This window comes from Macaca fascicularis, chromosome 13 (assembly GCF_037993035.2).
Source record: "Macaca fascicularis isolate 582-1 chromosome 13, T2T-MFA8v1.1".
NCBI lineage: Eukaryota > Metazoa > Chordata > Mammalia > Primates > Cercopithecidae > Macaca > Macaca fascicularis.
The window spans coordinates 36,265,364-36,291,287 of record NC_088387.1 but is presented as its reverse complement, the minus strand read 5'-3'; the positions used below and the strand labels follow the sequence as shown (position 1 = coordinate 36,291,287).

At 49.9% G+C, this 25,924-nt stretch overlaps 3 protein-coding genes across 12 annotated transcripts in view; 2 read left to right on the top strand and 1 right to left on the bottom strand.

Annotated features, from left to right (window-relative positions):
- Nucleotides 1-5,631, top strand: part of TCF7L1 (transcription factor 7 like 1) — a 180,071-nt gene extending 174,440 nt beyond the window's left edge. For 5 of the 7 annotated variants that reach the window (XM_005575445.4, XM_005575444.4, XM_074011376.1 and 2 more), the window contains 5 exons: nt 910-1,053; nt 1,862-2,021; nt 2,108-2,215; nt 2,971-3,046; nt 4,278-5,631. In XM_005575445.4, coding sequence (XP_005575502.1) covers nt 910-1,053; nt 1,862-2,021; nt 2,108-2,215; nt 2,971-3,046; nt 4,278-4,711 — 922 coding nt within the window. In that variant the 3' untranslated portion in view covers nt 4,712-5,631. Of the gene's footprint in view, nt 1-909; nt 1,054-1,861; nt 2,022-2,107; nt 2,216-2,970; nt 3,229-4,277 lie in introns of all 7 variants that reach the window. The other 2 variants (XR_012422117.1, XR_012422116.1) reach the window with 1 other exon arrangement.
- TGOLN2 (trans-golgi network protein 2) lies at nt 343-25,898 on the bottom strand. 4 transcript variants are annotated; one of them, XM_074011413.1, is made up of 5 exons: nt 25,826-25,898; nt 24,477-25,594; nt 22,583-22,666; nt 14,467-14,603; nt 343-1,267 (listed from the first exon to the last, which is right to left on the bottom strand). In XM_074011413.1, exons 1-4 carry the CDS (start codon nt 25,869-25,871, stop codon nt 14,499-14,501), a joined length of 1,353 nt encoding a protein of 450 aa, XP_073867514.1. In that variant the 5' UTR covers nt 25,872-25,898; the 3' UTR covers nt 343-1,267; nt 14,467-14,498. The 4 variants fall into 4 exon arrangements, with proteins under 4 accessions (XP_073867514.1, XP_065382970.1, XP_015288976.3 ...); XM_065526898.2 differs by lacking the exon at nt 343-1,267 and having other exon boundaries at nt 14,311-14,603; XM_015433490.4 differs by lacking the exons at nt 343-1,267; nt 14,467-14,603 and adding an exon at nt 14,666-19,362.
- LOC102143939 (all-trans-retinol 13,14-reductase-like) lies at nt 8,822-13,366 on the top strand. The gene is made up of 7 exons (XM_065526549.2): nt 8,822-8,843; nt 9,291-9,410; nt 11,636-11,774; nt 12,024-12,133; nt 12,207-12,373; nt 12,577-12,736; nt 12,994-13,366. The coding sequence occupies exons 1-7, from the start codon at nt 8,822-8,824 to the stop codon at nt 13,131-13,133; spliced, it is 858 nt and encodes a 285-aa protein (XP_065382621.1). The 3' UTR covers nt 13,134-13,366.
- Nucleotides 25,899-25,924: the final 26 nt, after the last annotated feature.

The following is a 25,924-nucleotide window of genomic DNA, read 5'->3' as shown; positions in this document are numbered from 1 at the left end:
GCTGGGGCTGTCCACACGTTTGTCTTAGCGACCACGCCATTTCTGACCACGAAACAGCTTTTCCTTGCCAGTTAATGAGCAGGCATAGGGCTCACCCTTCCCCCAACCTCTCTTTGGTCAAGCACCTTCTTGTGCCCCGCGCTTCCCACCCCCAGGTCAGAATGGAGACCACTGGATCACTGTCCCCATCTCTCCAACAAAAGGATTTCAAAGCCCCAGCGCTCTGCCTCCTGCCGTGGGCTCTGGCACAGAAGCATTTTGAGGACAGGTGCTCCCCGACTTAGGACAGAGCCACGTCCTGATAAACCCATCGTACATTGAAAACACAACTTTCACCTTAGAATATTTGCAACATATGATGGTTTTATCTAGACATAACCCCGTCTAGGTCAAACAGAGTACTGAATTCATACCGTTTTTGCACCATCATAAAGTCAAAAATCCTAAGTTGCAGACTGTCTGTATATTGCAGTGAAGCCAGGGACTGGGAGAAGATGGATTTTTCCTGAAATGATGTCAGGAGAGGAGACAGTGAAAGGGGATTTCTGTCTTAGGGACCAGCTCTACCTGACAGTGGAACCTCTGAGGACAGAGGAAAGCCGCCCACAGCCTAAGCCCTTCTTTTCCCCAGCGTGCCCGGGCCTCTGACCCTCCGCCCCTTTTGTGTGTTTCATCCCGCCTGCTTCCAGGACCAGATGGGCAGCCTGGGTGTTGGTGGGGAGAGGGAAGAGGCATTAGGCATCTCCCAAACCTGGTTCTCTAGAAGACGACAAATAGCCTTCTAGTCCTCAGACTCTGCCCCACGGACATACCTGTGCCCTCAAGGCAGAGAGCCACCGTGTCCTCTGCCGGGTGGCAGGTATCCAGCCTGAATCCCTCTGTTATCATTTGTTTCTATCCGGTGCACAGCCTGGTCTCCAGTCGGTTCTCTCCTCACATGGTGGCTCCTGCCCACCCTGGCCTGCCCACCTCAGGGATCCCCCACCCTGCCATCGTCTCCCCCATCGTCAAGCAGGAACCGGCACCCCCCAGCCTGAGCCCTGCAGTGAGCGCGTAAGTAAGCGGCAGCCTGGATTGCGGGTGAGAGGGTACAGGCTGTGAAGAGGGGTGTCCACACACTGAGCAGCAAATGCCATGTACTCTTCTCTCTTGGTGTCACTCAGCAGGCAGCACAGCCTCCCCAGCCAGGCTCTCCCTCTCTGTCGGGACTTACTCCCTCGGACCTTCTGGGTCCCTGTCCTTTCAGGGACGTGGTGCATCTTCTCTCCTATTAAGAAAAGATTTACTGTCAGGTCTCAGAGGCTGAAGAGAACCTGAGAAAGCTTTTAACTCCCCCTCCTCCCCACCATAAGATATATGGAAGGGTGAGGCCCAGAAAGGAGACAGTGTTTTCTTAAGGACTCATGGTGGGCTGGTGGCCTAGCTGAGACGAGCACCAGGGTCCTTACCTTGGCCGTGTGCCATAAAGATGGCAGGAAGCCAAAGTCAGTGCTCCCTGGAGATCCCAGGAGACCCCACCCTTGGTTCTGCCCAGAGTGTCCCACACTGTGTCCTGTCGCCGTCGCCAGCACCTGCCAGCTCCAGTGAGAGCTCATCTCAGCACCCCCACCACACTCTGTTCCTCTGTCAGGAAATTAGAGAGTAGATTTTCAAAGAATCTGGCTTGGAGATCATTCAAAGGTGGGAAACTAGGGGAGGAAGGTGCTCAGGCGCTGAGCGCAGCCATGGGGCCACTTGAATTAACATCCAGGCAGCCCGCGCCCCTCCCCAGAGACAGTCAGCGGCGTCTCAGTGACAGGCAGGGATTGATGAGTCATGTAACACCTGACACATACTAACCTACAATCACGTGCCTTCCCAGGAAATCACCAGTCACCGTGAAAAAGGAGGAAGAAAAGAAGCCCCACGTGAAGAAGCCTCTGAATGCCTTCATGTTGTATATGAAGGAGATGAGAGCCAAGGTGGTGGCTGAGTGCACCCTGAAGGAAAGTGCGGCCATTAACCAGATCCTGGGAAGAAAGGTAAGACCTGCCCTCACCCTCCAGGCCACGGGGGCAGCATCCCTGCATTGATGGCTCCCTGTCGTCTCTGACCCTCTCTCCCCCAGTGGCACAACCTGTCTCGAGAAGAACAGGCCAAGTACTACGAGCTGGCCCGGAAGGAGCGGCAGCTTCACTCGCAGCTCTACCCGACCTGGTCAGCCCGGGACAACTACGTAAGTGCACGCTCTGGGCAGAGGATGCTCAGACCCCAACAGCAGCTCTGCAAGAGGAAGAAGGGCAAAGGAAAGCGACTGCATTTGTAGAGGACTCTTAAGATGGGGGAGAAGCCCATACTTCTCTAGAAATAGGGAAGACGTTTTAATTCTCAGGAAGTCAACAAGTCCTGAGGACAGACTTCAGTTTATACATTTCCCTTTGAACTGGACTCTGCCCTCGATTTCATAACACAGGGCACATGTTTAGCTGTGGTGGGAAGAGTGTCTCTAGCCACTCCTAACCCATGGCTCAAAGACCAGTGTGTGATCCTCAGGGGGCGTGTCTCTGAGCTCCCGGAAACCAAGCCAATTTTTGCATGCGTGTTCTTCTTTGCTTTTTTTCTGGTAAGAGGACCTACAGTTGCATCAAACTTTCAAAGGGACCTGGGACCCCTCAGAAAAGATCAAGAAGCACTGTTCTAGGGACAGAAATGGAAAAACAGAGTCTGAAGGGCAGTGGAGGGAGGAGGCCTTCCAAGAAGGCGTTGGACACCCAACCTGGAGGGGAAATGCATTTGTAGGGGAGGAAGGGCTCCCTCTGCCTCCTCGCGGGTTCCCACGGGTGTGATCTGAATCGTTTCTCTCTCCACACCCTCCCTGAGGGATCAAGAGCAGTAAAGGGCAACGTCCTGTATTCTCTCTGATCTGGGAGCCCCTGAGAAGCCAGCATTCTTCTCTCCCGGCTTAACTCTTCCTTTTGCTATATTTTCCAGGGTAAGAAAAAGAAGAGGAAGAGAGAAAAGCAGCTGTCCCAGACACAGCCACAGCAGCAAGTCCAGGAGGCAGAGGGTGCGTCCGGGGGCACTGGCCTCTTCTCCTGCTTTTCCTTCCGTCACAGCCACACCTGCCCATGCCGTCTCTAGCTCCATGACGGGTCAGGGCTTCTGCCTCGGTGTTCGCGGGCAGGTGTTACTACCCCTTTCTCGAGGTGGCCACTTAAGAGGCTCTGAGGTGTGAAGGCATTTTCCCAGGTACTCTGCTTCAGTGGTGGTGGTAGGATTTGATCCCAGGACTTTGTCACTTCAAAGCCTAGGCACTTTTTAATTCCGTTGAAAAGTGAATCATCCTACCTGAGGGTTAATGGAATGAGGCTGAAATTGTCTTTGAAATGCCCTTAGGAAAGCAGCACATGAGCCCCTGACATCCCACCTGTCAGTGGATCGAGGACAGCCAGGGTTTCCTTGGATGTTTCTTTGGTTGAACACCGGAAAAAATAGTTTGCTTGGGTTTAGGAGGCACTTTGTGTCAAAACCGTGTATAAAATCTCTTTATACCAGAATCATGCCTAGCACAGAAAGATGCTTACACTGTGACGACTATTATTAATATTTAGGTCACACCTCCGTCTCATGCTTACTCCAGGACAAGTGTATCGCTGCTTGCATGATTTAAAGTGCTTTCAGTCTCTCTCCTTCCTTCGTCCCTTCCTCCCTCCCTGCCTCCCTCCCTTTCTCCCTCCCTCCCTTTCTCCTTCCCTCCCTCCCTATTTCCTTCCCTCCCTTTTTCCCTCCCTCCCTTTCTCCTTCCCTGCCTCCCTATTTCCTTCCCTCCCTTCCTCCCTCCCCTCCTCCCTTCCTTCCTTCCTTCCATTACACATAGGAGTGCACATGAGTGGGACCCGTGCATGCTGCGGAACCCGCTGTCTGGCGCGCTGCTCAGCAGGCATGCGCTCCCTCTGACTGTGTTAATACCATAAGCCAGAGATTTCAAAGCAAACCGGAGCTTCATCCCAAAAGTTGCGAGCTTTAGAAAGAGGGAGGGTGGTCCTGTGAGACACTGAGCTGTCTTCTCTCCAATCCGATGCTGGGTGGATCTTCATCAGTTTGGGCGTTGCCTCTTCTCTGTGCGCTGGGTATTTGCGAATGCAGTTTCCTAGTCTCGAAAGCCTTGGAAGTAATGTCAGGTCCTCGCCAAAAGCATGCCTGTGTCTCCAAAGCACGTGTATCACCAGGGCTGTTCCTCAGCCTCCGCCTCTCCCAGAGCTATAGCTGCTCACTCTTTCTTGTATTTTTCCCCCTAGGTGCTCTGGCCTCCAAGAGCAAGAAGCCATGTGTTCAGTACCTGCCCCCCGAGAAGCCCTGTGACAGCCCTGCCTCCTCCCACGGGAGCATGCTGGACTCCCCGGCCACCCCCTCTGCAGCGTTGGCCTCACCAGCTGCCCCTGCTGCCACCCATTCGGAGCAAGCCCAGCCCCTCTCCCTCACCACCAAACCAGAAACCCGGGCCCAGCTGGCTCTCCACTCTGCTGCCTTCCTGTCAGCTAAGGCTGCAGCCTCCTCCTCTGGCCAGATGGGCAGCCAGCCTCCCCTCCTGTCCCGGCCCCTCCCCCTTGGGTCCATGCCCACAGCTCTGCTGGCCTCTCCCCCGTCCTTTCCCGCCACACTCCATGCCCACCAGGCCCTCCCGGTGCTACAGGCCCAGCCTCTTTCCCTGGTCACCAAGTCTGCCCACTAAGCTGCCCCCTGACCCCTGCAGGCTGTCACATGACTCATTGAGTAGTAATGATTCAGAAGAAAAAGAAAAAGGAGACTTTATTGGTCAATATTTGACCACTCTGGACTGTTCTGTAAAGTGGCTGGTAACAACAGCACTTTACAGTTTGTAGATGTAACCAGTAGCTGATCTTAAGGCTTTTTTAAAAAACAAAACAAAACAACAAAAAAAAATCTTTATAAGAAAAAGAACTGAAAAGTAGCGTGCTGTTCGTCCCGTAGGTGCTGTGGTGGATGGACCTGGGCAGAGGGTGCCTCTCTCTCTACCTCTCTCGCACTTTCTATCTCCTGTCTCTTCTCGCCCCCGCCACCTGCCCCAGCTTCCCCCACTCCATCTGCAGCTCTGCCATTGTGGTATTTCCTGTTACCCAGTCCAAGTTTTCATCGTCTGCTCAATACCGTGGGTTCTTCTTCGTCCTCTGTCCTCTGCCCAGTGTGAGGCCATCACCATGTGAGAAGACATCATGGCCTGATTTGCTGCCACCAGCATCCTCCCTCAGTGGGCCCAAACTCGCCAACCCCAGCTTTCAGTGGAGCAAGCGGGTCCTCTGAAATGGTTTCCCCCCAACTCCCCCATTTAAAGGGACTCAAGGTGCCTGCCACTTCCTCAGCGAAGAAGTCTGTGTTCCTCCCTGTCCTTGCCAGTGGCGATCATCCCCTCACAGTCCCAGAGTGGCAGGCAGGGCCGGCCCCATGGTCTGGCTCCTGTCACCTGGGTCCGTGCCAGCACAATCTGCCAAAGTTCTAGAGACCTTGTTCCCTTCCCCATCACCTCACATGCTTCTTCTGTGTGTATTTCTTTTTGTTTTTATGGTTTTTGGAGCAATTTAAATTCCCAGTTGTTTATTTTCACAAAAGAAAATAAAATTGCAGTTGCAAGACCTTTTCTGAGTGTTTCTTTAGTGCTTTTGTTGAATCAAACCACCCGTTTCACTCCCAAACCCTGTGTTAGACTTTCGCATATATGCAAAGGAAGATCGCCACTTGCCACAGGGGACTGTAAGGCATGCCTGACACCCTCAGAAAACCTGAGCCCAGCTTCCTATCTCCAATGTACACAGGCCAGTCAGTGTCTGTGACTGAGCTGCAAAGGGGGGAATCATGTTTACAGTTAATTTAAATGAATTTGCCACCTGGAAGACATTCAGCTTATGCTTCTATCACCCATTTGACTTGTAATTGCCAAGATGTGAGGAAGCATCTTTTGGACACTTTCCATAGTATCTAGCACCACAATTAATTTTTTTGTAACAGCTTTATGGAGACATACTTCAGCCATTTAAAGTTACGCTTCACCCATTTAAAGTATACAGTTCAACTGGGCAGAGCCGCTCTTGCCTATAATCCCAATGCTTTGAGAGGCTGGGGCAGGAAGATGACTTGAGGCCAGGAGTTCAGGACCAGCCTGGGCAACATAGCAAGACCTGATCTCTTAAAAAAAAAAAAAAAATTAGCTGGGGATGGTGGCACACAAGCCTGTAGTCCCAGCTACTCAGGAGGCTGAGGCAGGAGGATCGCTTGAGCCCAGGAGTTCAAGGCTGCAGTGAGCTATGATTGTGCCACTGCATTCCAGCCTTGTCGACAGAGTAAGACTCTGCCTCAAATAAAAAATGTATACAATTCAGGCCAGGTGTGGTGGCTCACTCCTGTAATCCTAGCACTTTGGGAGGCTGAGGTGGGTGGATCACCTGAGGTCAGGAGTTTCAGACCAGCTTGGCCAACATGGCAAAATCCCGTCTCTACTAAAAATACAAAAATTAGCCAGGCATGATGGTGCGTGCCTGTTATCCCAGCTACTCAGGAGGCTGAGACAGGAGATTCACTTGAACCTGGGAGGCGGAGGTTGCAGTGAGCCGAGATGGCGCCACTGCACTCCAACCTGGGCAACAGAGCAAAACTTCATCTCAGAAAAGAAAAAAAAAAAGTAGACAATTCATCGGCTGTATGTTCAGAGTTACGCACCTATCACCACAGTTGATTTTAGAAAGATTTTGTCCACCCCAGAGGAAGCCCCATATCCTTTGAAAATCACTCCACATTTTGCCCATCTCCCCCAGCCCTAGGCAACCGCTAATCTACTTTCCGTCTCCGAACTTGTCTATTCTAGACATTTCATATACAGTCATGCATCGCTTAGCAACTGAGACAACGTTCTCACAAATGCGTCGTTGGGCAATTGCACTGTGCGAACATCATAGAATGTAGTTAGAAAAACCCAGATGGGGGGCCAGGCGCGGTGGCTCAAGCCTGTAATCCCAGCACTTTGGGAGGCTGAGATTGGCAGATCACAAGGTCAGGAGATCGAGACCATCCTGGCTAACACGGTGAAACCGTGTCTCTACTAAAAATACAAAAAAAAATTAGCCGGGCACGGTGGTGGGCGCCTGTAGTCCCAGCTACACGGGAGGCTGAGGCAGGAGAATGGCGTGAACCTAGGAAGCGGAGCTTGCAGTGAGTGGAGATCACGCCACTGCACTCCAGCCTGGGTGACAGAGCAAGACTTCGTCTCAAAAAAGAAAAGAAAAGAAAAAAATCCAGATGGTATACACACCTAGGCTATGTGGTCTAGCCTATTGCTCCTAGGGTACAAGCCTGTACAGCATGCTACTGTAGTGAATACTGTAGGTGACTGTGACACAGTGGTGAGCGTTTGTGTATCTAAACTTAGAAAAGGTGGCTAGGTGCGGTGGCTCACACCTGTAATCCCAGCACTTTGGGAGGCCAAGGCAGGCAGATCACCTCAGATGGGGAGTTCGAGACCAGCCTGGCCAACATGAAGAAACCCCGTCTCTACTAAAAATACAAGAATTAACGGCGTGGTGGCAGGCGCCTGTAATCCCAGCTACTTGGGAGGCTGAGGCAGGAGAATCGCTTGAACCCAGGAGGCAGAGGTTGCAGTGAGCCAAGATCGCACCATTGCTCTCCAGCCTGAGCAACAAGATCAAAACTCTGTCTTAGAAAAAAAAAAGATAAAAGATGGCAGAGCTGTATAGGGCATTTCCCAGGCATGCAGCGTGCGGGACTGGGAGCTGCTCTGGGTGTGTCAGTGAGTGATGAGTGACTGTGATGCTGTACACTTAGGCAATACTAGGTTTATACAGAATTATTTTTCTTCAAGAATAAATTAACCTTAGTTTTAACTTTTTTACTTTATCAACTTAAACACTTTTTGACTCTTGTAATAACACTTAGCTTAAAACACAAATACATTGTACAGCTGCACAAAAATATTTTCTTTATATCCTTATTCTGTGAACTTTTTTCTAATTAAAGTCTTTTGGGGGCTGAGTGGAGTGGCTTACGCCTGTTAATCCCAGCATTTTGGGAGGCCGAGTTGCGCAGATCACTTGAGGTCAAGAGTTTGAGACCATGACCTTGAAACCCCAACTCTACTAAAAATATAAAAATTAGCCGGACATAGTGATGGGCGCCTGTAATCCCAGCTACTAGGGAGGCTGAGGCAGGAGACTCTCTTGAACCCGGGAGTGGAGGTTGCAGTGGGCTGAGATCACACCACTGCACACCACTCTGGGCAGCAGTGCGAGACTCTCTCTCAAAGAAAACAAAAACAAAAACTTTTTTTTTACTCCTTAAACTTTTTTGTTTAAAACAATAAAAGTATAGCAAATACATAAACCAGTAACATAGTCATTTCCTTCATTAAAAAGTACTATAGGCCGGCGCAGTGGCTCACGCCTGTAATCCCAGCACACTGGGAGGCCGAGGCAGGCGGATCACCTGAGGATAGGAGTTCGAGACCAGCCTGGCCAACATGGTGAAACTTTGTCTACTAAAAATACAAAACTTGCCTGTAGCCCCAGCTACTCGGGAGGCTGAGGGCAGAGAATCACTTGAAGCTGGGAGATGGAGGTTACAGTGAGCGGAGATCGTGCCATTGCACTCCAGCCTGAGAGACAAGAGTGAGACTCTGTCTCAAAAAAAAAAAAAAAAAAAAGGACTATTTACTGCACATAATTCTGTGTGATAGACTTCTTTATATCACTGGCAGTGCAGTGAGTTTGTTTTCACCAACATCACCACAAACATGTGTGACACTGTGCATTGCCTTAGGATGGCTGTAGTATCACTAGGCAGTAAGAATTTTTCAGCTCCATTATAATCTGAGGGGACCACCCTTGTATATGCAGTACATTGTTGAACATAAGCAGTTATTCAGCCCCTGACTGTTTCTTTGAAAAGGAACTCTGACAGCAGAGAAAGGCCTGGATTTCTATCAGATGGGCTTCAACCCTTGAAGTTTCTCCAGGGCTTTGGGTAAAGGAAAGACAGAGTCCATACACACACAGGAATGGATGCAGAGCCAGGGAAAGGAAGCCCAGAGCAGTTATAGGATAGTCTGAGAGCCCTTAAAGATATTCACTCACTTTGCATTTTCCCAGGGGCCTGCCCTGCCTGAGTCTAGGTAGCTGGACTCCAAGTTCTGAGCAATGGGCACAGTAAGAGAGAGATCCATGGGGGCCGTGGGCCTTCCTCTCTGTCCTGGAGCTCACAGACCCTCAGCCAAGCACTTGTGCCTACAGATGTCAGTGTGAGGAAGGGGCATGAGCTGGTGAACATCTATTGCCCCGTCGTGGTCTCCAATGCAGGGCTGTTCAACACCTATGAGCACCTACTGCCGGGGAATGCCCGCTGTCTGCCAGGTAAAAGGCGGGTCTGCACTGCCCCTCTTGCAGGTTCCCCAACGTGTCCCCTTCTGGAGCCAACTTGCTCCATCTGGGTCATGCTTCCCCTCTTCTTGGCCGGCCCTCTGATTGTACTTAAGCAACAAGGTGAGAACGCTGCTTCTAACATCATCCTAACCCTAGCATTGAATGTTGGGGAAACTGAGGCCCATACAGATTAATTACAGTCCTGAGCCCACTCAGCTGAAAGGGGCAGGGCTGAGTGGAGTAGCTGGTCTGATTTGAAAGCTCCAGCTCCTCTCACCCTTCTGGGTTGAGGGGGCTTCCAGAGAAGAGGCCTCAGGAGGAGAAGCAGGAGAGCAGGCAGCCCACAGGGAGCAGAGCCGCTGAGCCACCGCGGCTGAGAGGTCCCGCCACTTCATGTAACTGGATGCATCTGGTGTGATCTGAGGAATGGAGGCCGCTGGGAAGGGCGAACTAGGAACCCAGCAGGGGTGAGAGAGAGGGGCCCAGATGAAGGGCTCAGGCTGGGGCGGGAGCTGGAGAGCACAGAGCAGCTCCGGATGTGTTGTGGCAGAAACCTTGGCTGGTGCAGGAGCCAGAGAGCAGGGGAAGGAGCCCTGACCCCAGAGGGTGGGCCCGGGAGCTGCTCCCTAAGGAACCAGGGAAGGGGACAGCAGAGCGGGCTGGGGGGTAAAGCGAGGTCCTGGCCTTCCTCATGGGGACTGGGTGGTATGTGAGTTGTGATTGTCTCCAGGGCATAGGGTGGCTCCACCAATGCCAGCCTCTCTTTCCCTTGCCCCACGTGGCTGGGCCTACAGCCTGCACGGCCTCCCCTCTCTCAGACCTGGGGAGCTGAGGGGGTGAGGCAGAGACAGCCCAAGGGCAAAGCAGGGGGGTTGGGCGTGGTGCACAGACAGGCTCTGCCTTTGTTACTTCCTGCCTTTCTCTCTGTGACACTGATCTCCCTTCTCCCCTGTCCCAGGACCTCTGGGAACTGACACTGTCCTGGCCAGGCCCAGCATCTTACCCAGGCAGCCCAGCTAGAGCCATCTGTCCCTCTTGCCCTCCATCCCTGTTCCTGTGTCTCTTCCTCCTGAATACAACCTGAGGGCCTCACAAATATTTAGTTACACGAATGAAGCAGGTCGGGCGCAGTGACTCATGCCTTCAATCCCAGCACTTTGGGAGGCCAAGGCGGGCAGATCACTTGAGGTCAGGAGTTCGAGAATAGCCTGGCCAATGTGGTGAAACTCCATCTCTACTGAAAATACAAACATTAGTGGGTGTGGTGGTACGTGCCTGTAATCCCAGCTACTCGGGAGGCTGAGGCAGGAGAATCGCTTGAGCCTGGGAGGCGGAGGTTGCAGTGAGCAGGTATCATGCAATTGCACTCCAGCCTGGGCGACGAGCAAGACTCCATCTAAAAATAAATATTTTTTAAAAAAGGAAAAAGCAGAGGAGCCAGGGGCCCAGCATCCCTCAGGCAGGTGCCAGAGCTGGTCCCGGGAATGGGAAGACAGCAGAAGAATCTGTGGGGGCAGTTTCTGGAACACCGGTCTCGGGTCATCTGCTGAGGAGTGGGGAAGCCCAGCTGTTTAGGTCTGGGGGACATCAGGTGCCCCACAGTGGCTGCGGCCTCTGCCATAGTGCGGTTCTTCCCTCCTCCCTCCAGCTAAGTCCTGAGATGCCAAGTACCAGTCAGGCTGCCTGCCTTTGCTCACATGCATGGCATCCCTCTGGAGGCCTACGTGTTCTGACATCACACTAGGAATCATGCATGTTCACTCACTCCATGGCTGCATAAAAGTTAATCCTGAAATCAGGCTGGTAATGAGCTGCTGTTCACGTGTGTGGTCTTCATAGAGGGAGCCCAGTCACGCGCTTCCCACTTCAAGACACGAAGGGGAAGATGGGAGGCAGTAAGCCTGACCCTCCTGCGGGTGCTGAGCCAGTTCATGGGGGCTGAGGACCAGGGCTGGGGGTCGCCTGCCTCTGAAGGGTCTTGGTGTAGAGGCGGGGGAGGTGGAAGAATAGGAACCCAGGGCAGTGTCCTTCCCAGGCAGGAGGAGATAGAAGAGCAGGCCCCTGCCAACGTCAAGTTGAAACAGCTGTAAAACTGGCCTGGGCACTGAGGATAAGGCTCAGGACACAGTGAGCGGGCACCCTGAAGCTCTCCTAGGAGCAGGGAGTGGCCGTCTCTGGTCATAGTTCATACAGGCACCAACCACTCCCCTTGGCAGGTGTGAAGCAGCAGCTGGGGATGGTTCGGCCTGGCTTAGGCATGATGTCTGTTTTCATCTGCCTGCGAGGCACCAAGGAGGACCTGCATCTGCCATCCACCAACTACTATGTTTACCATGACACGGACATGGACCAGGCGTAAGACACACGTGTCTGTGTGTGGTGTGTATGCGTGTGGCCTGTGCCTCCCTGCTTGACTCAGAGAATGAGCAGAGGATATGGAATGGGAGGAAATGGGCAATATCTAATTTGCTCCTGGAAGTTTGTCACCTCAAGGCTGTGGCTCAGCTTCAGTGGGGAGTCCCTAGGGCTGAGCAGTCCTTGCAGTGGTTCTGAGGTTTTGAGGACAAAAGCCTGGAGATCGCACCACACTCCTGTCACACGCAGGATGGAGCGCTACGTCTCCATGCCCAGGGAAGAGGCTGTGGAACACATCCCTCTTCTGTTCATCGCTTTCCCATCAGCCAAGGATCCGACCTGGGAGGACCGATTCCCAGGTGGGGCTGCGGGTCCCGGGTGAGGGGCTGGAGGGAGGGGCCGGGCAGTACTAATATCAGCTCTGACCCCCAGACCGGTCCAGCATGATCATGCTCATACCCAGCGCCTACGAGTGGTTTGAAGAGTGGCAGGCGGAGCTGAAGGGAAAGTGGGGCAGTGACTATGAGACCTTCAAAAACTCCTTTGTGGAAGCCTCTATGTCAGTGGTCATGAAACTGTTCCCACAGCTGGAAGGGAAGGTAGGGGGTAAAATATTTGGGGTGGTGACAGACCTCATGGTGCCATTTCTGCCCTTTCCTTGCAAAGACAGGGGAATTGGGCCCCACGACATGAGCCCCAGGGAAGGACAGGGCACCCATACCCACAGTCAGCAAATGGGAGACAGTGGAAGAGGGAGGGGAGCCAGGATCTCACGTGCCCGCCCCACCCTTTGTGCCCTCAGGTGGAGAGTGTGACTGCAGGATCCCCACTCACCAACCAGTTCTATCTGGCTGCTCCCCGAGGTGCCTGCTACGGGGCTGACCATGACCTGGGCCGCCTGCACCCCCGTGTGATGGCCTCCTTGAGGGCCCAGAGCCCCATCCCCAACCTCTACCTGACAGGTATACTCACTGCCCCATGTTGTCAGGACCTGAGACCCTGGGCCCCTGTCGCCCAATGTCCTCTCTTCCTGTCCTCAGGCCCTGCTGTCCCCTGCAGCTTCTCATCCCCTGAGCAGGGCTGCCTGGGCAGGCTGTGGCCCTGGTCCTGATTGGAGCCAGCTCTGGGTGGCCCTCATGTGGAGGGAAGAGCACCAGGGCCCCACCCTCCCCTGGGCCTGCCTGGGTCACGCTCAGGGGCCTCTGCTCTTGCCTCCTAGGCCAGGATATCTTCACCTGTGGGCTGGTCGGGGCCCTGCAAGGTGCCCTGCTGTGCAGCAGTGCCATCCTGAAGCGGAACTTGTACTCAGACCTTAAGGATCTTGGCTCTAGGATCCAGGCACAGAAGAAGAAGAATTAGTTCCATCAGGGAGGAGTCAGAGGAATCTGCCCAATGGCTGGGGCATCTCCCTTGACTTAACCCATGTCTTTCTGCATTAGTTCCTTGCACATATAAGGCACTCTAATTTGGTTCTGATTCCTGAAGAGAGGCCTAGTTTAAATCACAATTCCGAATCTGGGGCAATGGAATCATTGCTTCCAGCTGCGGCAGGTGAGATCATTATGCCTTTTATAACATCCCGTCCCTACTAACAGGATATTGACTTGGATAGCTTGATGTCTCATGACAGGCAGCGCTCTGCATCGCTCACCCATACCTCCTCACTCAGTGATCAGAGAAAATTCCATCGGTGGATAGAATGCCTGGCAGTGTTGTCAGCTCAAGCTGGTGGGTTCAGTTCTGTCCTGAGGCTTCTGCTCTCATTCACTTAGTGCTGTGCTGCACAGTTCTACACTGTTGAGGGAGAAGGGAGACCAATGAGGCTTAACTCAAAACCTGGGCATTGTTTTGGTTGCCATTCCATAGGTTTGGAGAGCTCTAGATCTCTTTTGTTCTGGGTTCAGTGGCTCTTCAGGGCACGGGAAATGCCTGTGTCTGGGCCGGTGTGGTCTGGAGCTTTGGAGTAACAGCGGGATCCATCAGTTATTAGGGGGCACGTCAGATGATCATATCCAGTTCATATGGAAGTCCTGGGTCTGCCTTCCTTATGATCGGGGTGGCATCTGGTTCTCGATGTGCCAGCATCAAGGCACCTTCAGGGAGCTCAGTACCTGAGCCTCAATCAAGCCTCATCCTCCAAATATGTGGGGAAGGGTGACGCAGGGAAGGGTGACATCAGGAGTCAGGTCATGGACTGGTTAGAAGATTACCTTATTGTGTTGAGGCAGGCTGCAAGGCATTCCAGACAACGGCACAGCAGGGGACAGCACAGGGAGGCAACAGAGTGTTCCCAGCAATGGCCCAGCTACTGAAAGCAACAGAGGCAGCCAGGCTGGGAGGAGTCAGGTGGTAGGAGAGTTGGTCAGGAGCAGAACATGGAAAGCCAGAGAAAGTGTGCAAAGCTCAGAAATGGCATCTGTAATTTACTGGTACCGTGTGTGTTGGATGGAAGGTGAAGGAAGGCTCAAAAGGCATAAAAAGGACCTTTCACTTATGTTAAACTGACATGCCAAAGGTCTTATTGTAGTTCATCTTAATGTAATATTCATAAATTTATTGACCGGGTGCCGTGGCTCATGCCTGTAATCCCAGCACTTTGGGAGGCCGAGGTGGGCGGATCACGAGGAAGAGATTGAGACCAATCCTGGCCAACATGGTGAAACTGCGTCTTCACTAAAAATACAAAAATTACCTGGGCGTGGTGGTGCACACCTGTAGTCCCAGCTACTCAGGAGGCTGAGTTAGGAGAATCGCTTGAACCTGGGAGGTGGAGGTTGCAGTGAGCCAAGATCGCACCACTGCACTCCAGGCTGGTGACAGAGCAAGACTCTATCTCAAAAAAAATAAAATAAAATTAAAATAAAATAAAATAAAATAATGTATTAAATCCATTGCTTTAACATTCTGAAATTTATTTTGGTTTCTGTTCAACAAAACTACATTGGGATGGCATTAACAGAAGCTCGGAAAAACATTATGCACTGAAAAATACTTCTCATTAGACCGCAACAAGCTTTAAAAAAATAAAATTAAGTAATTAAGTTACAAAAAGCTGAAAATATAAAACATTGTGGAAACAGTAGCCATCTATTAACTGGGAAAATACAAAAGAAGAGAAACAATTTCAACTATTAATAATGTATCGAACATGAAGTCTGGTGAATTAAAGGGGTATCTATCAGAGGATGAAGGGCTGGGCTTACCCACTGACGTACTATACAGCTCAGACCCAAACCCTTCACAAAGGAGACTCTAAGTTTACATCTGACTTGCGGAACTAGCTGAATGGAGTCACTGTTAGCTCTGGAGATACTGTTAAATTAAACCTCAAAATCTCTCCCAAGGACTCTTGCTCAAGCAAGTCACACTAAACCCAACCTTTCTAACAGGGGTTTTCAGGAAATGGCCTGCAGAAGCACAGGGTCTGGTGCCTCACACAGCTTCCTCCACACTGCAAGTTCTCTAGTTCTCATCACGCCCACAGCATCTGGCATCAGGTCACCCTGTACAGTCAAGGGCCACAGAATTAACCAGCAGGGAAATTCCAGAGGTTTAGAATTCTATCAGCACATGTGTCACTGGAAGCCATCATGGGGGTACCATGTCAGAGCATATGTAACTAGCTGTCAAGTCTTTCCCCGTTGCCTCAGCCTTTCTACAGACTGGCCTTCGACCTCCCCTGAGTCTGGAACTAGACTGTTTCAGCAACTCTCTTCAGGGATCTGCAGCAGGAAAATTGCTTCCTCTATTAACATCTATGACTGAAGCACAGATTTGTCTAACAGAAATCACCCTTCACCCAAAAGCTGGGTGCAGAAAGGGAAGCCCTTAGCTGACTATAGGAGGTGCCTCTTGTGGCTGCACGTGCTTCTTACACCCCCCAGCTTGAACGACGCTTCAGCCAGCTCACCCTCATCCACACAATCTCCAGGAAACATGCTTCAAACATTCTATCTTTGAAAAGACACCTTGCAGAAAATAAGTTTTCCTTTGCTGTGTGGTATTTTCTTCAGTGCTGTGTTTTTTGTTTTTTTTTTTTTTTGAGCGGAGTCTCGCTCTATTGGCAGGCTGAAGTGCAGTGGCATGATCTCAGCTCAATGCAACCTCCGGCTCCCGGATTCAAGCAATTCTCCTGCTTCAGTCTCCCTAGTAGCTAGGACTACAGGTGCACGCCACCACGCCCGGCTAATTTTTGTATTTTTATTAGAGACGGGGTTTCACCATGTTGGCCAGGATGGTCTCGATCTCTTCACCTCGTGATCCGCCCACCTCGGCCTCCCAAAGTGCTGGGATTACAGGGGTGAGCCACCGCGCCCTGCCTTTCTTCAGTGCAATTTCTAAAGAGAAACTTAAATCCTGTTGTATTCTTTCAACACAAGCAATGATACTTCTCAGAGTCTGCTCAGCTCTGTGGACTCCGTGACAAAATGTACTCGTCCACTGCCATCTCTCTTGGTTTCTGAAACCAACCTTTCTTCCTGCTCTCCTCTTCAAGAGCAAAACCCAACATATGTATAAGGTCACAGCAAGTGGTAGCCAGGAAAAGCTGTGGGACCCCACATTTGAGTCACATCCATGTGGCATGGAGAAAGAAAACATATCTGCCAGAAGGAACTGAACTCTGAAAGTCCTAAGGAAGGTCACCATGCTCAGCAGACAGGAAAGCATTGCCAAGGGCTGTCCCTCAAGTGCTTAGTTTGCTTGGGGAGACCAGAAAGACTTCAGATCCTGACTGCCCTGGTTTGTTGAAGTTCTGAAAGGAGTGGCATGATGAAGAGCTAGTGGAGCTGAGGGAAGGAGTCGACAGCGTGGGGTGGGGTAGTGAGGAAGGCGTACGAGGAAACGAGCTGGGCCCTGAAGAAACAGGCAGATTAGGGAAGGCAGGAGAAAGAAGAGAAGGAAGAGAAACCTAACCAAAGAACCATGGGAAGCTGGAAAGTCGAGGGCACAGCCAGAATAAAGGCACAGATGGGCACCCCACAGGAGGGACCTTGGCCAGGTTGGGATGCAGAGAAAGACAGGCAGGAGGGTGTCAATCTATAGCATGCTGAACCCCAAAAAGTCTGTAACTGGATTCTCTAAGCCTCGAGAAGTTCAGACCAAAGCTTCAGACCAGGGCAAATATTTTGGAAAGATCAGTCTTTCCAAGATTGAACTTCTTTCCAAGAAGCTGCACAGGAAACCCAGTAAATGTGGATCTGAAAACAGAAAATCCAACAGAGAAGTAAAACGGGCTGGGGGTGGGCAACAAGAGAAGCAAGGAAAACGAAAAGACTGTAGCTAAGGATCTTTTATTTTTTTAAAAAACGGATAGGACTTTGGTGATGAGAGAGAAAAAGGGCAAAAGTCTGCAGTTAGGAATTCAGGTGACTGAAGACTGACCTGGACAGCTGGAAGGGACAGGCTGATGGGCAGGAGAGAAATTCCTTTCTGTGACAACCAAGCTGAACTATTCGATACCAGCAGCACTGGGTTCTTTAGGTACTAAGCCAAGACAAAGACTTGGGAATCATTCACTCCAAGGATGAAGAATGGATGTGAATGGCTGAGGAGACAGTCAAAGGAATAGAGAGGCCTGGCTTTGAGGGCCTCTTTCCCACCAGCACAAGATAAGGCAAAGGACCATTTGTCAGAGACATCAAGAAAGGGGAATTTCCATTTGGATGGTCAACAGTGTCCAGTTCCATCAAGGACAAGACTAAGCTTTGAGAAAAAGCCATGGATTTGGTAATCTGATAACTGGTAACCTTTAGAAAAGCTTAGTTGACAGACAGAGACCGAAGTGAGTTGGTAAAAGTCATGAAGAGAATGAATGGCAACTTAAGGGAAGCAACATGCTGGAGAACTTGAGTAGCAGGATGAATAACAAATAGGACAGTTGGGAACAGAAAAATCCAGGTGCATATGAAGGTGGAAGGAAAGGAGCTGGTATAGATGGGCACAATCAGAAAACACGAGGAGGGGAAAGGCAGGGATAAGGGAGGCAGGCAGGGAGAGAGAAGTGCAATAGCCACGGTCTTAGGGGATGCTAGAGGAGCCTAAAAGAAGATTCCTCAGGTTGGTGCAAAGTATTAGAAGACCAATGCATCAGTACAGAGAATGACCCAAGGGTAAGTCTTCATTCCTTACCTCCATAAAGTAGGCTACCTGCCAAGAATAAAAATGTCAACTCAAAGCTATGGGCTGTTTTAAGCAAGGTGGAAGATAATATAAGAAGCATGGTCCTTTCTTCAGACTTACTGCCTTGACAGCACAGAATCATCTTTTGTCCCTCATCTCCCAAGTTATTTGTACTTCCCTGAGATCAGCTCAAAAACAACTCTCTTTAGGCTGTCTACAATGTGGAAGAGCATGACTAGAAGAGATAAACCTTCAAACAATAGTGTGGTCTAAGACACTAACCTCACTTATCCCAGGGGAACCCACGGAATCTCTTCATTTGCATTAACTCCTGACATGGCATGGAAGAATAATTTTTATCAAATGCCCTTGGCATCTTATATCAGATTAAAGGACCATTAAATACACTGAGGTAAAAATGGGCAGAGAGTATAGTTAGTTTCTATTAATAAATCTAAGTCTATTTTGTCTGTTTTAGGCAACAAAGGCCAAATGGACTTTGTGGGAAATGTATCTCATAAAAGCCCTTTGGAAAAACTGCAGACCAAAACCAAAACCCTCCTTCATGTTTTCTCGCATGAAACATGAAGTTGCCCTATTTCAAAAAGTTCCTACTGAGTATGATTGTGTGAAAGATCACACTATTTCAAATCATATTTATTTTAAAAATCTGTGATGGGACAGTGGCCTATTAGGAAGCCCAAGTTCTGTTTTATGCTCGGCACAACCAAGTGGAAGCTGATTCACTTTGTTTCAAGTTACACAAAATAATCAGAAAATCAAGAAGATCTCATGCTAGACAGGTTAGACTTGCACCCAGAAAAGCATTTTTTTTTTTAACCTGCTGTTTTGGTTTGCTGCTGAAGTCTTTGAAGAGAATTATGTATTCGAAGTAGCTCTTTGCCCATCGGCATTTCCCCATCTTCTATGTCTTCTGTAGGGCACATCCCCCCAAAAGTAAGAGGCCTTAGTAGAAAAGCACTTCTACCTGCAGTTTTCCCCTAGGTCTGCAGAGAGAAACCGTGAGAGTGCAATGCCACAATCAAGGGCCAACTTTCCTACAGAGCCCGGGCCCCAAGGGAGGGTGGTCAGCAGCGCAACCTGCCCAGACTGGGATATCCCTTTGGTCATAGCCGTGTTTCCACATGGCCCTCCACTCACACTCAGAGGAGGAATGGATGGAAGCCACCAGCATAAATAAAGGGAACACAGAAGAACGATGTCACCAAAGTGCAGGTGCAAACCCCAAAGCAACCCCCTACCTCTGCCAGCCCAGACTTGCCACTAAATCCTAGAGGAGGGTGTCTCTTAGGTCACAGTACTTTTTTCTTCATTTCTTTTGATTTAGAAACAAATCAGCAGGGAGGACAAGGTTCTCAAGGACAAAAAATTCAAAGCTGAAACGAGAGCAGCACAATCCATTGGTGACGTTCATCTTTTTCCAGAGGAATATACCATTCTGTTATGACTTTGGGGAGGAAAAAAAAGATCTTTTAGGAGGTGCAGGGAACACATTCAGAATTAAGACATACTGACCCACCATCACAGAAACAGCAATTAATTAAAATAGCACACAAAATGATTTTTAAAGTTTGAAATGAAACATAACACTAGAAAGACATACACTTGGAGAGATAAGAATCCTGGCTTCTGCCTCATACTGTTCTGTATTGTTGTGAATCATTTACATGTGTTTTTTGTTTTGTTTTTGTTTTGTTTTGTTTTTGAGACGGAGTCTTGCTCTGTCGCCCAAGCTGGAGTACAGTGGCACGATCTTGGCTCACTGCAACCTCTGCCTCTGAAGTTCAAGCGATTCCCGCACCTTGGCCTCCTCAGTAGTAGCTGGGATTACCATGCCCAGGTAATTTTTGTATTTTTAGTAGAGATGGAGTTTCACCACATTGGTCAGACTGATCTCGAACTCCTGACCTCAGGTGATCTTCCTGCCTCAGCCTCCCAAACTGTTGGGATTACAGGCATGAACCACTGTGCCCAGCCACATGTGTGTTTTTTTTAAAATCACAAGCTGGGCATGGTGGCTCATGCCTGTAATCCCAGCACTCTGGGAGGCTGAGGTGGGTGGATCACTTGAGGTCAGGAGTTTAAGACCAGCCTGGCCAAAAGGGTGAAACCCCGTCTCTACTAAAAATCTAAAAATTAGCTGGGCGTGGTGGTGGGCGCCCGTAATCCCAGCTACTTGGGAGGCTGAGGCGGGAGAATTGCTTGAACCTGGGTGGTGGAGGTTGCAGTAAGCCAAGATTGAGCCACTGCACTCCAGCCTGGATAACAGAGTGAGACTCTGTCTCAAAAACAAACAAATATCATAAAAAGGGGAAATCCTTAAAGTCAATTATCTGAAAAGGTAGTAGTCCAGAGCTAAATTGTAAAGCTGGCCTACTGGACTAGTTAGCAAAGATGTTGTGAGCTCAGTGGCTCGTTTTGTAGCTAATATTGAGTTGTACAAGAGAATCATGTTCCCTGCAGGAAGTTTGGGAACAATTCATATTTGGGCCACCAATGGTTCTTTGCCAATGTCCTGCTTGTTGCTATGTGAAACCAGAAGGAAGGGTGCACACTGGTAGCAATGCAGTAGAGTACACTCTTCCTACTTAGACAGGTTGTCTTTAGAGAGACCCTTGCTCAGCTCTGCTGCCATGGGGTGTGTTGACGGAAGTCAGGGACCCCAAATGGAGGGACCGGCTGAAGCCACAGCAGAGGAACATAAATTGTGAAGATTTCATGGACATTTATCACTTCCCTAGAAATACTCTTATAATTTCCTATGCCTGTCTTACTTTAATCTCTTAATCCTGTTATCTTAGGAAGCTGAGGATGTATGTCACCTCAGGACCCTGTGATGATTGCGTTAACTGTACAAACTGATTGTAAAACGTGTATATTTGAACAATATGAAATCTGATTGTAAAACATGGGTGTTTTAACAATATGAAATCAGTGCACCTTGAAAAAGAACAGAACAACAGCAATTTTCAGGAAACGAGGGAAGGCAACCATAAGGTCTGACTGTCTGTGGGGTTGGGCAGAATAGAGACATATTTTTCTTCTTGCAGAGAGCCTATAAACGGATGTGCAAGTAGGAGAGATATTGCTAAATTCTTCTCCTAGCAAGGAATATTAAATATTAAGACCCTAGGAAAAGAACTGCATTTCTGGAGGGAGGTCTATAAATGGCTGCTCTGGGAGTGTCTGTCTTATGCAGTTAAGATAAGGACTGAAATACGCCCTGGTCTCCTGCAGTACCCTCAGGCTTATTAGGGTAGGGAAAAAAATCCCACCCCGGTAAACTTGAGGTCAGACCTGTTCTCTGCTCTCGAACTCTGTTTTCTGTTAAGACGTTTATCAAGACAATATGTGCATAGCTGAATACAGAACCTTATCAGTAATTCTAATTTTGCCCTTTGCCTTGTGATTTTTGCTTTGCCCTTTGCCTTGTGATCTTTATTGCCCTTTGAGGCATGTGATCTTTGTGACCTACTCCCTGTTCATACACCCCCTCCCCTTCTGAAATCTCTAATAAAAACTTGCTGGTTTTGCAGCTCAGGGGGACATCACGGTCCTGCCAATATATGATGTTACCCCCAGAGGCCCTGCTGTAAAATTCCTCTCTTTGTATTCTTTCTCTTTATTTCTCAGACCAGCCGACACTTAGGAAAAATAGAAAGAACCTACGTTTAAATACTGGGAGTGGGGGTTCCCCCAATAGGGGTGGAAGGAGGGCTTATCTCTCTGACAGAGGAATCGATTGGCTGTACTCAGGAACTCCAGCCCACAGTGCTTAAGCCAGGCTGATGTAGGGAGTTAGAGGCCTATGTGCTTCTGGGCTTCTGTTTTCAGGGAGCGTAGTCTAGTGCTTTACCACATAAAGTGTGGATCCAGTGGCATTTGGTTTCACCTGAGAACTTCCACCATGCCTAGGCTGGGCATGGTGGTTCATGCCTGTAATCCCAGCACTTTGGGAGGTTGAGGCAGGTGGATCACCTGAGGTTGGGAGTTCAAGACCAGCCTGACCAACATGGAGAAACCCCATCTCTACCAAAAATACAAAATTAGCTGGGCATGGTGGTGGCACTTGTAATCCTAGCTACTTGGGAGGCTGAAGCAGGAGAATAGCTTGAACCCAGGAAGCAGAGGTTGCAGTGAGCCGAGATTGCACCACTGTACTCCAGCCTGGGCAACAAGAGCGAAACTCTGCCTCCAAAAAAAAAAAAGAATGTAGAAATATAGGCTCCACCCCACATCAAATGAATCAGACAATGCTTTTTATCAAAATTCCCCAAGGTGATTCAAATGCCTATTAAAGTTTATGGAGTGCTGGTAGAATGCAGAAAGCTCAAGACTGGGAGACCAGGGAGTTGCTATCAGGTCCTGATTTTGCCACTAACTTGCAGTAGAAACTTAGCGGAAAAAAAAAATGAATGTTTCTGTGCGGGCCTATTTCCTCATCTGTCAAGGGAGGGAGCTGCTGTAGAGTATTCGAAGGTCTCTTCTAGCTCTAACGTCAGAGATATGTGTATCTAGATGTTTCTAGTTTGTTGTCTAAAAAGGGCGAATGCAACAGCAACAGCACCCCCAGAATCGGCCACTGCTGCCATGGCAAACGCAAGCCCACTACTGGGTCCATCTAACGTTAACTATCCCTCCCGTGGACCTGGCTCCTCCTTCCTTACCTTCTGGTCCAAACGTTGGTAGTCACTGGCCTTTGGCCGCCGGGTGACTTTAGATCTTTTTCCTTCCAGGACAAAAGCAATGATCTGAGGAAAAGAAAAAGAAAATGATTAACAAGTAATGACATAGTTCAGTCTCTGAAATCAGAGGCAGTCACCTGGTAGCATATTTGTTAATGACCCTGACTGTAGAAAGAGCAGTACACTCACAGAGGTCTATTTAAACTTTAACCAGTTTAAGAAAGACAGAGCCTAATTACATCAGAATCTTTTGTATCGCTTAATAGGAAATAACAAATAGAAGGCTGTCTGAGTTCTAGCGTGTGGGAGGAAGTCTGTATGATTCATTCAAAGGTACACAAGTCAAAGATCTATCAACTCCTTCCTAGAGATATCTACAATAGGACATTCCTTTAAAAATAATCATAATCAGAATTTCCTATCTGCAAATGTACTCTTTCATCCCACGTTGCTACATCAACTATACTCTCTGTCACTCTCATTTCATGACCAAGGTTACCCTGCATAATGGACACCTGGACATAGAATAAGAAATGCACTTTTTTGGCTGGGTGTGGTGGCTCAAGCCTGTAATCCCAGCACTTTGGGAGGCCGAGACGGGCGGATCACAAGGTCAGGAGATGGAGACCATCCTGGCTGATAAGGTGAAACCCCGTCTCTACTAAAAAATACAAAAAAAACTAGCCAGGCATGGTGGCGGGCGCCTGTAGTCCCAGCTACTCGGGAGGCTGAGGCAGGAGAATGGCGTAAACCCGGGAGGCGGAGCTTGCAGTGAGCTGAGATCCGGCCACTGCACTCCAGCCTGGGTGACAGAGTGAGACTCCGTCTCAAAAAAAAAAAAAAAAGAAATGCACTTTTTTTTCTTTGAGGACAGGTCTCACTCTGTCACCCAGGCTGGAGTGCAGTGGCGTGACCATGGCTCACTGAAGCCTCGACCTCCCACAGTCAAGCCATCCTCCCACTTCAGCCTCCAGACTAGCTGGGCCCACACACGTCCACCACATCTGGCTAATTTTTTTTTTATTGTATGTAGAGACGAGGTCTCGCTTTGTTGGCCAGGCTGGTCTCGAACTCCTGGGCTCAAGCGATCCTCCCGCCTCAGCCTCCCAAAGTGCTGGGATTACAGGCATGAGCCACTGCACCCAGCCAGGAATGCACATTTTTACTAAAGGTCTTCCCCTCTATTCTTTCTAGCCACAGGCCTCATGGCCAGAAATGGACTCTCCAATTTTAAGCAGGTTACAGAAACTAGCTTCTAAATTTTGGGGGCTCAATATGAAATGCAATCATTTTGTCATTAGAGTGGTTGCTAATAAACAGACCAAACCCTGCTGAAAAAGTCACAGGTGTACATGTCTGTGCAATTTCTGGGCTTTCTTCTAATTATTATTAATTGCAGAAGTCCCTGGGCTCCTTGTTGCTGGTATTGAAGATGCAGTAATTGAAACTATTCTTTGTGCCACTGATGGAAGAGAGAATGTTGGGAAAGGAAACTAGAAATGATATGTCGTCTCAAGAATGGAAATAGTATGGAAGGTACGTGCTTTAACTGTCAAGTACTCAGGTCCTCTGAGGCTGTGAAGGGCCCAAGTGCAAAGTTATGGGAGGAGATTCCACCTCAGGTCAGATCCTAATAATGGCCTAACTTGGCTCCTAATGCAGTAGCAGAGGACACTCAAAGTAAATAGATGACAGGATGAAAACACGATTCACAAAACAAGAGTAAAAAGGCCTAATGGGGCCCGAGGAAAAAAACTGAAGTTTGTTTTAAAGTCCCCAGTGCTCACGGGCATCCAGTGATAGGATACCCACCCAAACCCAAGCTTCCAGGGTGCTGGAAACCCCACTCCCCTCCCGAAGGCCGCTCTAGACCTACCTTCCGCTTGTTGTGATGAGCGATATAGAGGACTGCCACAAGAATGGCTGCAGTCACCAGATATGCAAAGAAGTGGCTGCTCTCCGCGCTGGCATTTCCAGAACTCTCCCTATAATGGTCATCCTTCTCGCTACCCCTGGAATCCAAAAGTGTCCCTTCACGGTTTTCATTGGAGGCAGAACCGGACATCTTTTCTTTCTCTTCTTTGGGCGGTGAGCCCTCCTCGGGTCCTGTATCATCATCTTCAGCCTCTTTGGGCTCCACATCCTCAGTAGGCTCTGAAGACTTACCTTCCTCCTGCGGGGAAGAAATGAGGTCAGTGTCCTCCCCAGATTCGGTTTTGAAAGCATGAGGAGAAAGCTTCCCTTTGTCAGCTAACTGGTTTGTGTCAGCCTTGGGGAGCTCCTTGTTATCAGAAGGGTTGGAGACGGGCTTGGAATGGTCTTTCCTGGAAGGCTGCTCTGGAACCACCTTGCCAGGGCCGTCTTTTGGGGTCTGCTCCTCCGCATCTGACTTGCTAGACCCGTCTATTGGGCCCTGCTCCTCTGCACCGGACTTGTTAGCGGCGTCTTTGGGAGTCTGCTTCTCCGCACCTGACTTGTTAGGGACGTCTTTTGGGATCTGATCCTCCGCACCCGACTTGCTAGAGCCGTCGGCACCCGACTTATTAGGGACGTCTTTTGTGGTCGGCGCCTCCGCACCCGATTTGCTAGTGCTGTCTTTCGTGGTCTGCGCCTCCGAACCCGACTTGCTAGGGCTGTCTTTTTGGGTCTTTGCCTCCGCACCCGACTTGCTGGAGCTGTCTTTTGTGATCTGAGCCTCCGAACCTGACTTGCTAGAGCTGTCTTTTTGGGTCTTTGCCTCCGCACCCGACTTGTTGGGGTTGTCTTCTGGGGTCTGCGCCTCCGCACCCGACTTGCGAGGGCTGTCTTTTGAAGTCTGCGGCTCTGGATCCGAACTGCTAGGGCTGTCTACTGAAGTGTGCGGCTCCGGATCCGACTTGGTAGAGCCTCCAGGCCGTTGGCTCAAGGTGGGGTAAGTAGAGACGTTTTCTGTAGAAGGCCGAACTCCAGCTTCTTCTTTCTTGACACTTGCGGTGTCCGAGAGCGGCGCGGCTCCTAAAATAGAAAAACGACTTAGCACCAGAGAAGGGCAGGCCGGAAGAAGGAACTCCTCAGAGCTGGAAGATATTGGGAGCAGCGGGGAAACAGGGATTGGGGGGTGGGGCGGGAGATGATGGCGAGCGGAGAGGTGGGTCGGGCAGGGAAGAAGCGAGCCTAGAAGTTACCTGCCCAGGTGAGAATGGGGGATCTGGGGGCAAGAGTGGGATGCTGGATAGAGGGTCTTACCAGCCGCTGCGACGCTCAGGAGGACTAACGCAACCACGAACCTCATCCTGCTCGAATAGCGCTTCCGCCCTCTAACGCTCTCGCGAGATCCGCGCGCGG